Raw genomic sequence first — 14061 nt, 5'->3', positions numbered from 1 at the left:
GCAAACCAAAGGCTACTGAACTGTTTTGTCAGGAAGCTAAGAACAAGGCAGTGACTGTTGACAAATACTTTGACAGTCATGCAGCAGGAAAATGAAAGGCAAAGGGTGAGAACAGGTAAAAAAAATTTGCCAAGTTCTGAAAGAAAAGAAGAATATAGTTTCAGAAATTATGACTAGGATAATAGAACAGAAAGAGATTACACAGCTCTTTCTAGCAATCCAGTTTTTATGTATTTCTTAGAATGAGAGCAGAATACATCCCCCATCTATGGGATGGATCAGCAGACAAAAATGAAGAGGGAAAAATGCAGAGCTAAGAGAGAAATAGAAATAAGGAAGGGCAAGAAAGTGAAGTAAAAATAGAATGAGTGAAATAAAAGAATGAAAAATGAGCTAAAATAAATAAGAAAAATATGAAGCTGTAAAGTTATGCAATATAAGAGAAAGAAAGTCCATGAAAGTACAGAGAAACTGAAAGAAATGTAAGAGAGGAGAACATAATCTTCTACTATGCAAATTACATTCCTTTAGAATGAACAGATATTTAATTTTGATTGACTTAATCCTCCCCCACTACCAGGAAAGCCTACACTTCATGAGTTCCATCAAAAATGATTTCTGAGAAAAAGAAAAATCAATTCAGAACATTTACTGTGTACAGTAAAAGTATAGTACTGTATTCAATATGTACCCACTCTAGCAGTGGGAACTAATGTCTTCTTCTTGTAGAGAATTTAAGGAAATACATTTAATTAAGAGAAAGAAAGGGAATAATGGAAAGTGTTAACCTCACTGAAAGCAAAACAAATATTTCATTTTCTTTCTTCCAAGCATCAAAAATAAACTATCACTGTTTCAATAAGGAGAATAATGTTGAAATTGTATGAAGCATGAAGCATAAGCATCTAAAACAATAGATACCAAAACATACATTTAAGATCTTTCATTTTACTACATTCAGCATCAGCTAAGAAGGACAAAGTAGAGCTTTAACCATTCCTAGCAAATGCAGTTAACGTGTGGAAGCCAGCCACTGGGCTAAGACTTTTAATAAACTAAGTACTAGTTCACTACACAGAAAAGATGCAGTTTTTGACTAGATGGTGAACAGCACTAGTTGAACAAAGCCTTTTTTTCTCCACTGAGTAATGGTTTGATTTTGTTAGTTATGCTGTCTCACTCTAACATTGCACAATATTTAATGTAAGAGTTTAAAGTGATCTAATTCATATTCTGAAAGCTGTTACATACGCAATGAAATTAGTAACTTTGTTCACTTCTGGGAAGGAGAAATGTATTTTACTGAAATATCCTCCTCTTCCCAGACAATAAACTGGCAGTTACCATGATGTGATTATGAGGCCAATCTGTATTGCAAAAGGCAGGTGTCAATACTGTCATACAATAATCAGCAAGGTTACTTTTCACTACTGTAATGCTCATGTCTTAGCACTTAAGTCTTTTTATGTTTCTATCCCTTTACTTCCATCTCAATTACTTAAATATGCGATGGAAATAGTATTTCCTTCATTAGTTTGTATACCTTATTCTATTTAAAAGCAGGCCTGTGGGACAGCATCTCTTGCTTAGTGTAAACACAGTATCCTTGAAAAGAAGAGAACAATTTCTGTTAGGTGGTTTGACATAGCCGTAACAGAAATAACAGACTTGGTCATTGCTTCAACTTGTTACATTCACATTTAATTTACTTTTTAGTGTATCAAAGTATAAGAAAGAAACCTAGATCAATCACTATACTAGGGAGAATATTTCTGAACACTCAATAGCTTTTAAGAATGGCATTGTGTTCCTATTCTTGTGAAGTGTCCCTTAAAGTTGCACTGAATTCAACAGAAAAATTATGAAAAATCATGAGAGAATCACAGCCACCAAAGGAAGATCAGTAGGTCAGCATTATTTTTCAGAATAAGGTATCACAGGTGAATCATTAGACAGGATTCTATAGCTATGGGTTGGCAAAGAAACTAACACAAGGAGATATGTATTGAAGCCAGAAAGGTGTTGTATGAGAGAAAGAGCACAAAAGCAAAGAAGTAAGCATTTTTGTGTCTTTGAAATAAAACAGTTTTATGACTCTTTTAAAATACAGAAATAGGAAGAACTGAAAGAACCTCAGGTTAAACACAACTCCTAGTCAAATGGTAAGTGATAACAGAACAATATATTGAGATTCCTAGTAGAAATAGATACAATACACATCTATCATTTCCAGTACCATGTTTGTAGTTCTATTCCATAGTAATCCAGTCTGCTTCATAAAAGCAAAGTCAGACAGTGAAAGATGCTAATCTGATTCTGGAATCACCATCTCTTGGATCAGGTCAGTGAATTCTGATAAACTAATTTGGACTAATGAATGGAATGCCATCTGCCTATAAAGTACAGGGAGACCAGAGACAAAGGAATTACATGTGTGTGCTTCAGAAGTGGCATAATTGGTGCTGATGTCACAGTGCATTTAATTTATTATTGGGTTGGGCAGGGTGCTTCAAAAGTTCTAATGCTTTTAGCTGTTAGATTTTCTATTACTCTGTGACTTTGCTCACAGTAAGAAGCAAGTCCTTTTACTTTTCTTCTTTATCTTTTAGCCATATAGCAGAGGTAATAAAGAAAGATTTTGGACACAGGATCCCAAATTGGACCATCCTATTACTATTTTCTTTCAATTGTTGAAGCTGATGTAGCTGTTAAGTCTCAGTTTGCTTTCTGGATAATTCAAAAGGTATGAGGGCTAGACCCATCTCAAAGTTTCCAGTGTAGCTATGAAGAATTCACCATTTTTACAGCTTAAATATTACAGCTATGTTTAGCTTCCTGTGGAAAAAATACAAAGAAAAGGAAGCAAGTTTTTCTACTGCTGAAATAATCAGGTTCACACCACACACACAAAAACCAATAGTCATGCCTGGTTAACCTGAAATGCTACCATACCTGTCACTGCTGGTTTTTTCTTCTTAGGGAAAAAAATGGTATCTTCTTCTGTTATAGCATTACTAATCAATTCAACCACAAATGGAGAGTTATTTACGTGAAGGTGAGGAGAGAGATCTTCCCAAAAAGTTCTTCTAGTAGATGGCTACGTGAACTCATTTCACGGTAGTGCAGATAAAGCAAACTACCTTTCAAAATTTCCTAGATTACAATGAAATAAATATATTCACAAGAAAATAAACCTTATTGAATCTTTCATATTTTTAAGTGTAGTAACATCTAATGGGACACTAGCAGTCCAATTTCCAGTTTGATAATCACTGTGCAAGTAGTAATGTATGACAGCTGTCACAACAAGGAAATAGCTAAAACAAACATAAATGTGAAGAGGAAATACAAAGAGCCATAGAGAGCAAAATGTTGTGCCAGAAACAGACACCCGAGTCTGCAGCTGTCTGTTCCCTCTATCATATACCATTTTACTTTCCATATGTGTTATATCTTAACACTTGCTGTAACATGTAATATATCAAGCATACTGTAATAAGAAATGCCTGTGTGATCTACAGTTCAAGTAATGATGGAGACTTTTTTAGCCCTGTAAAGTAAAAACTATTCTGTGTTGTTGTAAAGCATCAGTATCAAAAAAGCCAGAATGAAAAAACTGAGTGATCTCAGGAGCAGTCCTATACAGTTATAATGGTTTTACATTAAATTGTCTCTAATGATTGCCTGTCATTAAATGGTAACAATTTAGAGGTACTGGGAAATAATACTGGATCACAGGGAGACAGATTAAGCAAAAGGAAAGAAAGGACTTACTCATTGACTTTTTCCATTGTTGGTGTTCTTTGGGTAAATATGGCAAATGGCAATTGCATTTGATAGCTGACGATAGCACCCCATGAAGGAGGGAGCTCTTTACCCCCACCTACGTTTGAACAGAGCTCCAGAAAGAGGATTGCAAAGGATAATTTTTTCTCCTTAGAGCTGGGCACCCTGAGTGTGCCTCATGCTTGAATGGGACTGCAGCACAGGAGCCAGTTTCATCAGTGCCTCCAATGGCAAAGAGGAGACACTGAAAAAATCATGAGAAGCCAACCCATAATAGGTATGTGCTTGTGTGTTTACATACATTCATTTAATAAGAAATTTACTCCGTCCCTCACCATTTGCCTTCTTTTTGGTCTATGTTATCTGCTCTTATTTTGAGCTCTTCAAGCAAGGGGCTGTTTTCCAAATTTCAGTGATGTGGTACAAAAAAAAAAGTTCTCATCATCTTTTTTGTTGTTGTTGTAACCACTAGATACTAGTGCCAGGTTCTCCTCATTTTTCTCCACTCATCCAGCAGCCTTTCTTCCTGGAAAGGCAGCTGGACCATGACTGGAGTACACATTGTGCTTCTTAGAGTGTTGCCTGACAGTCATTTGCTGTAGCATCCTGCACTTTGGTGTTCTGCATGCAGCATCAGGCAACGCTGGATGAAAAATGCCATGACCAGTTTATAAGAAATAAGAGCCATGCATTTGAAATACTGTACTTTTGGGGAGTAACCTAGATATAGTCCTCACTGTGCTGGGTGTAATATAGATAGATGCCCTGTCTGGCAGAACCATATAGTCAGAGGAGGAATAGGAAATAGCATTGCCCTTCTTTTACGAGTGAGAACTGAGGTGCAGTTTCTCCCCCACCAAGATCAAAATGAACATCTGTGGCATGTAAAAGAAACAAATCTTAGAATAACAAGTCTGACACACTTCTTTCTTATGGGGGATAGCTGAGATACATGAAATGGGAATTTGACTTTATTCTTTCCCAGCAGCAAGGCCTCAAGGTATTACATATTTTTGAATGAGATATTAAGTACAGTTGATTTACCTTTAAGCTTTTTATGTCTTTTTTTTTTTTTTTTTTTTTTTTTTCCCCCTTCCGGAAGGTAGTAATTAAAAATTGAGCATTACAAAGCATGTTTTTTCAATGAATTTGACACAATACTTTTGAAGTTCATGAATCTATTAAGGCTTGGACTCTACTGTATTAGACAACTGTAGTGATTTACATTATTTTGAAGATGCAAGTAAATTTTAAGGGTAATGTATTTCATATATAGAGATAAAAAGATAAAGTTCTTTCATTTATGTCTGCTGACTTCTTTTCCCTATCATACTGCATTTAGCAAAATGGATAAGGCAGAAAGGATGCTGGTGTATTTTTATGTTAATTAATGTATCTTAATTTCAAATAGCAGTTTTGAAGCTCAGATAGCTTCCAAAAAAGTGATGCCAGGGCAAAACTAACGAATTTTAATTCTTTTCAGTATACTTTTAATTTAATGAATTCTTTTTGTTATATTTTGATGCATGAGAATGCATCAGTAGGCATCCAGAGCATGCAGCCCACAGATCTGATTTTTATAGAAATCCAGTTAAACTTTTTTAGCTACACAATAAAGCTCACCTCATAACTGTGCAATGACCAGCTGGGTAATAGCTAGAAAAATACATACTTCAGGAAGGTCGACCAACTTTTTAAAGATTTTTTTAAAACAACACATTGTAAATGACAAGCAATCTTTCTGCACAAAGGATGTGTTTAACTGTTTTGTAGCTAAATCGTGCTATTCTCAGACAAATTTTAAGTGTGTGTGACTCTTGTCCCAGAAGGGCTGCAGCTAATAACTTAGCCTTGCTGCAGTTACATTACTTAAAGCAGTACAATGTATCCCTTAGGTAGTTAAAATTTGAAACTTCCTTGCATTAACCTTGCCCTTCTACATCTTGGAGTGCCTTGGAAAACTCTCGGCTCCTTGGGAGTGCAAACATTTTGGTCATGATGCTGTAAAACAGAAATCTCTGTGAACTCTATAGTATGCCCATGGCCACCAGAGCTGGTTCTGATTATCAAGTAATGCTGATGGTGAGAGGCACAAGAAACAGCCTTTTTAAAGTGTGGTCCGTGTATTACACTGCTCTAATCCCAGACAATCTTAATAACTGCTATCTCACAGCCCACCAGGCAGAGCTTCACTGGCAAAATACTTATGTGTGCTGTTGAGAATAAGGCACAATAAACCAGTTCTTCCCTTTGTGTAACACTTGCCATAGAAGTAATATAAAATCAGTGACACTGTTGAGGAAGATTGTTGTTACTCATCAGAACAGATCATGAAATGATGATTCTTTTTACCTCCAGGACTGTAGCATACCTGGGTGCTTGTATAAAGCAGCAGCACTGGCCATAATTTACTGCATTGCAGTAAAATCAACAATGCAGCGTTCTGCAGAGCCAGGCAAATACTCATATTTGATTTGCTAGGTGAATAGAGAGAGAAAAAAATGCTCCCCCAAAATATTTTTAAGCATGTTACTATATTTCTTGTTTGTAACCCTCTAAAACCTTCACTCTGTAACTAAACACTGGCACTTCCTGAAACCAAAATATTGTTCTGAAACCATTTCTTTTACAAGTAACAAAGTGAATCACACTGATTTTCTCAAAATTCTTTATTTTGGGAAGAGGAAAAAAAAGAATAATTTGAGAAGTTAATGGTAATTCATAGCTAAGTTCCAGTTGAACAGAAACCAAATTTCAAAGTAAAAATGTTAAGTGTAAAAAAACCCATCTAATTCCATCTAAGAGAAACTTTCTATAACTTAAAAAGGAAACAAAGACATTTTCTGTGGCTGAGAGTAAACACAAACTTAGGATATTGCTGCCCAGCTATACAGGGCTGTAGTGATATTTTTTTAATTAGGAAAAAATACACAGTTGAAGCTACCACATCTTAGGAAAGGTAGAAGTTGTCAACACTTTTTTTTTTTTTTTTTTCCCCTCCTATGAAAACTTGACCATTATGAACATTTTTCTTGTCTGGTTACAATTTACCACACTAAACTTAGCTTCTGGTCAAGCTATGTTTTTTCGGTCTTCTTAAACTGATATTGCAATAGATTGTTACTTTGTTCAGTAAATGTTTAAACATTGAAAAAATATAATTTCTTTCTAATTAAATGATGATAAAAATAATTATTTTTAGTACTGAAAGAATCTACTCTTGGGATAAGTTTGCAGTCTGTTGTTCCCATCTGAAACATGAAGGTAAGAAGGACAGCTCCTCATCAGTTTAGTGTCAGGGATATTCATAACTGTTGAATATGTAAGAAGAATAAAGATGAATATGTGCTTGCTTTAACTTAATCATGCACTCAGTACAAGAAGTGGTAGGCTTTGTGGAGTGAGTGTTCATCTATACTCCAAGATTTCATAAGTTAGCCAAATAAGATTTAGGATTCTGAATTTCCTTAAAAACCAAAAAATTAGTTATCTGCATGAAGATTGTACAAATTCATTAAAATCACAGTCTGTTATGGACAATGGGAGATTTCCTGCTAGAATAAAAGACCTTTTATACAGAATATGTCCGCTATAAATTTTAACATGAATGACACATTAATTTACAAGTTCTAAATAACATGCAAGTAGAGGATTGAAAAATGTAAAATAGAAATCTTGGCCAAAGATGGTTTGGTTTAGGGCAAACTATGTGAAATAACTTTTATCAGTTAACCACTGCACTATATAGTAACTCTACATTATTGTTCTAGGTACCTGGGAATAACGAGACCTCTTACGTACCCTGTAAGGCAGAATGGGAAATGTATGGCCAAAATGATCCTCTGTGTATGGCTCTTATCTGCCTCTATCACTATACCTCCACTCTTTGGTTGGGCCCAGAATGTAAATGATGAAAAGGTTTGTTTGATCAGTCAAGACTTTGGCTACACCATTTATTCCACAGCAGTTGCATTTTATATTCCAATGTCAGTGATGCTTTTCATGTACTACCAGATTTACAAAGCTGCCAAGCGGAGTGCTGCTAAACATAAGTTTGCTGGTTTTCCCCGGCCAGAAGAAATGGAAGGCATTTCTATGAATGGAGTTGTAAAACTGCACAAGGAATCTGAAGAATGTACTAATTTTTCACGACTTCTAAAGCACGACAAGAAAAACATTTCCATTTTTAAAAGAGAACAGAAAGCTGCAACTACGCTTGGGATTATTGTTGGGGCTTTCACTGTCTGCTGGCTGCCCTTCTTCCTCCTCTCAACTGCCAGGCCCTTCATCTGTGGTACAGCATGCAGCTGTATCCCACTGTGGGTTGAGAGAACATTTCTATGGTTGGGTTATGCAAACTCTCTCATTAACCCTTTTATATATGCCTTCTTCAATCGAGACCTGAGGACAACTTATCGCAATCTCCTGCAATGCAGATATAGGAATATCAACCGGAAACTATCAGCTGCAGGGATGCATGAGGCTCTGAAGCTTGCAGAAAAGCCAGAACTTGTTCTGTAAGGTCACTCATCCTTTACTATGATAATTTATTGTTTCATTACATCAGCTTTTTTCCCCACAGATTTGAAAGAGTTATGGGAAGAACCAGGCTTCTTGAGCACTGTTAATGCAGTCATCAAGAAACTGGAAGGTAGCAAGGTTAAGTCTTCTACACTCACCAATCCTATTGAGCCTGGAGAAACAAGACCACCATCTAAAGAATTTGGGTGCAAGAGGAATACGAGAAACGGGGAGGGTAAAAGGTGGTGCAGAATGTTTTGATTGCTGGTGAGGAAAGAGCAAAATTGGTTTAGCCCATTTGTTTAGCCCTTGTCCCCAAACAACTTTTAGTAGTCCTGAATGTTGGATGCATCTTGAATCCTAGAGATTTTTTGCTGTAATAAAGACCTGAGAATGGTAAAAAGTGCAGTATAATTCATTGCTTTCCACTTTGTTATTATAAAAATAAACCATTTAAGAAGAAGCTGGATGAAAGAACTTATATTACTTAGAAATACTCTTTATTATACAAAAACATATGTCCATTAAACATTAATTTACTGGATTGCCTAGAAATAAAATACTTTGTGAAATTTAATGTTGCCTTTGCATGGCAACTATGGCACTGAACGAATACTTTACACTTTCAATGTGAATATAAGAGTCTGAGAAAAGTCACACAGACCAATATCATACAGTCATGCAGCGTGATTAGCTGCAGTGCTGCTATGCCAGTTACACCAGGTGAAGATCTTGTCCTATATGTCTAACATAACAAATACATCCTATTACAGTTTATTTCAGGAGCTGTCTGGTCTTTGTCCATCTTTTCTTTCTTTAATTCTCTTGGCTTTATCAGTTGAGCCATTCTCTAATCTAGATGGAGACCCTGTCTGTGCTCAAGTTGTTTCTGTGGATGTATGGCTCATCCTTGTTCCACCTCAGTAGTTAATTTATTCTCTATTTGAAAGCCTTCTAGCTTCCTGGGTTTTCTTTCCTTTCTGAAGTCAGTAAGGAAAAAATAAACATAATACTTTGTGACATTCAGAGACATCTGGACTTTATCCTTACAAACTGATTTAGGTCATCACTTCAGCTTAAAATTATTTAAAGCCTTGCTTTGTGTATGAATCAAGATAATTTACTGGTTCTAGTTCTACTTGTTTCCCCCACCACTGCAACTCCTTCAAGAATGTGATTCTACTTCTCCTGACTTTGGTAACAAAGCTCTTCTCTCAGTGGAGCAGGGTCAGATATTGTAACAATATTTGTATTTAAAATTTGATAATAATAAATGCATTGATGATATTAATATATTACTAGTAATGTATTAATATAAAATGCACTGATTGTGTAATATATTACTATAACAACATAAAATAATAATAAACTTAAAATAACTCATAAGAACAAGATGCTTTTTCTGGACTGAGTTTGCACTGCACACCATGTTCCAGATGAAGCACAGGGGGAACGAAGACCTTTTCAGAGCTTGATCTACTTTTTCAGATATGGGACACTGATGAGGAGACAACATGTTCATTATCAAATTGCCTCAGCACCAAATCACACTTTAGGCTAACTTTTGTCCCCACTTTCTCAAGTATGAAGCCAAAATGATGTAAAAGAATTCAGTGATGTTAATTTGGATTATACAGTGAGAAGTTTGTGCCAGATCCCTTTTTCAAAGCATACAGAGATTACTGGAAACACTTGAGCTTCTGAAGCTGTAGATACACAAGAACTGGATCAATGTGCTGAGCTATGTGTACTGAAACAAGCTTAAACCATTTTAGATGGATTTATATGCTGGGATACACATAGTAGGAAGTACCTTTTGGCCTAATTTTTAGAGAAGAATCACAGTTTTATAATAGTAAGAGATAGGCTATATCCCAGCTTCAAATGTTTCCAATGGGAATTTTGTATTGATTTGGAACAGTCTGATTGCTTTTAAATATTCTACATGTGTTACGCAGCACAGACAGACAAGAAGATATTTTGGTCCAGGATATCCACAAGCTCTGTAGTACAGAGTAGAGCTCATGTTAATTCAAGCATATTTTCCATATTTGACATGAAATTAATGATGTTTCTGACTTTGTTACCTATCAGAGTAGCATTTTTTAAGTTCCTAGCACAAGTGAGGAGTTTTCACAGGCCTGTTGTAAAATTTTTTCCCTATGTGAGGATATATAGGAGAATATACAAATAAATGTATCTGTGAAGATTCCAAGTGGGATTATAAAACTCTGAAGCTGATTTCAGAATTCTGGGCAGAAGCTTCAGCCATTTTTATTCCGCAGGAAAGTCTAAGAAGTGCTTTTCTCTAAATAAGGGTTTTTTTTAAATGCAATATATGTCTTACAAGTCACTAAAAGCGATTGCTTTCCTCGGGGAAGACATCCTGCAGGACTCCACCTCTTTTCTACCATCTGTTTCAGGTAATGAGAGCCCAGGAAAGAACAAGAGTTGTTATGGGCTGTGTGTCAATCCTTGAAGTTTTCACAGATCAACAGCCACCTTTCATTTCTGGATATGTTTGGAAAGGAAAGAAAAACAAAAGAGAAAAAGAAGTTTCTTCATACAGCCAAAACAGGGCTATGTGGCAAATGGAAGCTGCTGTTAGATGGAGCTGTATTTGAGGTAAAAAGTAAAGAAGTTGAGAAGATTAGAAGAATGTCCCATTACCAAAACACATGGGTAACAACATTGAGAAGAGGAGAAAGCTTTCAGACAGAATTCTAACTGAAAGAGGCTTAGGCAAGAAGCACAAGGAAATAATTGCTTGAGTTCAAGACAGGACTTTTTACTTTTCTAAAAGATAAATAGAACTTCATCAAAATACCTAACTGCAGCAGTAGTATGTTTTTTTAATTAGATAATTCACTACTTATCTAACAAAGGGGTAACATATTAATGGGTGAATGAGAAGTCTACATCACCATGTGTGCAGCCTGGTACGTACTAGTACTGATCCTAGAAGAGATACCACTCTTGGTCTGTGTCCTTTCACATGTTTCTAGGAGAAGGCAAGGGTGTGAATCAGATAGATAGGGTTGTGGAAAAAAAAAAAAAAAAGGTAATAAAAAACTCCCAGAACAAGCCAGGGCATAGGGAGGCCAGCATAACACTAACTGAATGACATATTCAAGATTTTGAGGATAAAGATACAAATCTTTCTGAAATATGCTTGTACAATTCCAGTGAAAAGACCGATGCTACCTCATTGCTTAAAGGGGAGCTGGGCTCTGCAGGTCAGCACTGCTCTGGATTTAACAAAGATCTAATTTAAAAAAAAAAAAAAAATTTAATAGCGGCATAAAGTGAATCTTGACTTATTAGGTAAGATTTATTAATTAGATTTATTATTAGGTAAGATATGTTGAGATATAAAAGCAATTAAATGTAAGCCTCTTTCTTTTTAAGGAACAACACGTTGTCTAAATCCACAAACAGTAGTCACAGAAGGATGTAGATGATGGTGACAGTTAACTCTGTAACCCCACTCCTGGGAGGTTTGGAAGATTTCAGCTATCTCATTCTTAAGTCACAGTCTGATACGTGAGAAGTCCCACATTAGCTACAGAGTGTGAAAGACTTGTAATACTGGACAATCTCAGGGTTTTTACGAAGGTAACTGTCACTTTATGCAATGTTCAAGTGTTTGACAGGCAAGGTTGGAGTTGATCCTTAGGTGCACAGGGCAGCAGTCTGGAAAACAAGAAAGCATTGAAAAAGCTATCCTAGAGAATAGGATTGCCCATTAACTACAGTGCAGAAATGGCCTTACCCCAGCTGGATATTTTGTCTGAGGAAACTCAATGCAGCATTTGTTATTAGCTACAGTACCCACATGCAGTATTTCTGATTAGAAAGCTTAGTCATGTTGCTGTATATCCTAGACCGTCTTTCTACCAGCTGGTAGCTCTGCAACCTGTTTCTAGTCCCTATGTGATTTCTCATGGTGATGGTGGCAGGAAAATGGGAAGAAATTTTTCTTCCATTTACTAGACCGACAAGTTTTTTAAACAGTTGTGTTTAGTTCACGCACATTTCACTTGGCTTGGCTTGCCAGGAGCTCACAAGACTATTTAGCCTTTTTGCTTCCTCTATAGCTTTTCAGTAGGAATTTACTCCTCCTTATTCAGCGAGGAGTCCCCACAATACATTTTCAGGTTAGGGCTTTTTTTTTGCTTTTCTCATTGGCATTTCTGGGGAAATGTAGCTGGCTATACTGGCTCAGGGGATGATCACTCAGCTGAACTGTGCCTAAACACTGGGAAAAACAAGGTAGTACTGGGAAGTATTCAGGCAGCAATTTCAGAGTGATTACCATAGCCTGTGCTCAGAGCTGAGAGAATCAGGAAGCAGATGTGCAGATGCTGACAGGATCCAAAACACCTCTTCATCCAGCACAAGCAGCCACTCATTCACAGTCTTCAGGTGCAGCCTGAGATCTTCATTTGCTGCCAGAATTATCTAGACATCATCTCAGGGAGGTGTCAGTCAGACCTTCTGTATATTATATCCTCTTTGTTCACCTCTAAAGTGTATGTACAGATCCTCAAGAGCAGGTTGAGGCAGTTCCCTAAAAGATATTTTAGTTGCTGTGTCAGAGATCCTTCCCCTGACCGCACCTTTCAGTATCATAAACACATTCTACTGAAGATAAACATCAGCTGCTGCCAAAATAAAAGCCAAAGAACAAATCTCTGAAAGGGGCATTCCCCCCCCCAGCTCATTATATGGTATTTGCAATACCCTATCTATAATTTATCCATAAAGTTAACACTAGCTCTCAAATGGATCCCAGGTGAGGGGGATCCTGGTTGAGCTTCCTTTACTTGAAACAGTCTGTCCAGTGCATGCCTCATGCCAGTAATAGAGTAGCCAGTGCGCAGGTTGTACTTTACCAGGAGGTTCCTTGCATTCTTCTGATCTCATCCAGCTCAGATGCACCATATTGATGTCATTTTTCCTCAATAAACAGCGCACAAAGCCGTTTACAGTAAGGATGAATAGACTTAGACTGAACAATTCTCCTCAGTGTAAGCAATGCCCTTGAAATGGAATTTGAGATGATGTTTTTGTGGAGTTTAATTTGGCTGTTTTTTCAGCCTTCCCTGCCCACCCTGCACTCTCCCCTCTCTGTTTCTTTCTTTTAATTACACAGAGTCAAAGCAGTAACTTGCTCAGAGGTTCTCAAGGGTCACATATGACCATATTTCTTCACTGCCATTCCTGCTGATAACTGCCCTCATAAATACACTGCTAGACTGTAAGACACTCTCCCATTTGCCAGTAGCAGTTAATCTGCAGTAGAACCAGGCAGTAACAACATATAACCTCATCCCACATGGTATCTTTCCTCCTTGTTCAAATAAAACTCAAGGTTCTGTTGCAGTACCAATACATTGTGAAAACTATACTCCCCTTGCTCACTTAGTACTGCTTTTTTGAGGGAGACCATCTGTGGTAGAAGCCTTATTCCTCACATTTTCTCCCAGCTCCTGCAGTCTACCAGACTGTAGGTTTAATACTGGAGCATAGTATTAGCACTTATGAAACTCCAGACTGTTTAGCAAGAGTCTTACTGGGTAACAATAGAAATATCAGAGTAGTAAAACATATGAATCTATGGTAATATCTCATTATTATATGTCTATTGCTTCACACTTCAGTTTCATGAGAAGAAAAGCAATGTTTTTCATGCTCTGTTCAGATGATTTATGAGCTAGCACCACCTGCAGAAAGGTATGTCAAACAGTGGGA

General features: G+C 36.8%; 1 protein-coding gene across 2 annotated transcripts in view; it reads left to right on the top strand.

Moving 5' to 3' along the window:
• The window catches only part of HTR7 (5-hydroxytryptamine receptor 7), a 36833-nt gene that overhangs the window by 18657 nt on the left and 4115 nt on the right, over nt 1-14061 (top strand). Inside the window, exon 2 of one of the 2 annotated variants that reach the window (XM_074908379.1) lies at nt 7557-8303. In XM_074908379.1, coding sequence (XP_074764480.1) covers nt 7557-8303 — 747 coding nt within the window. Of the gene's footprint in view, nt 1-7556; nt 8770-14061 lie in introns of those variants that run through there. The other variant, XM_074908380.1, reaches the window with a different exon arrangement.

The sequence above is a fragment of the Athene noctua genome, chromosome 5, assembly GCF_965140245.1.
Source record: "Athene noctua chromosome 5, bAthNoc1.hap1.1, whole genome shotgun sequence".
NCBI classification, from domain to species: domain Eukaryota; kingdom Metazoa; phylum Chordata; class Aves; order Strigiformes; family Strigidae; genus Athene; species Athene noctua.
The sequence above is the reverse complement of the archived record's forward strand: the minus strand, read 5'-3'. Positions and strand labels throughout refer to the sequence as shown.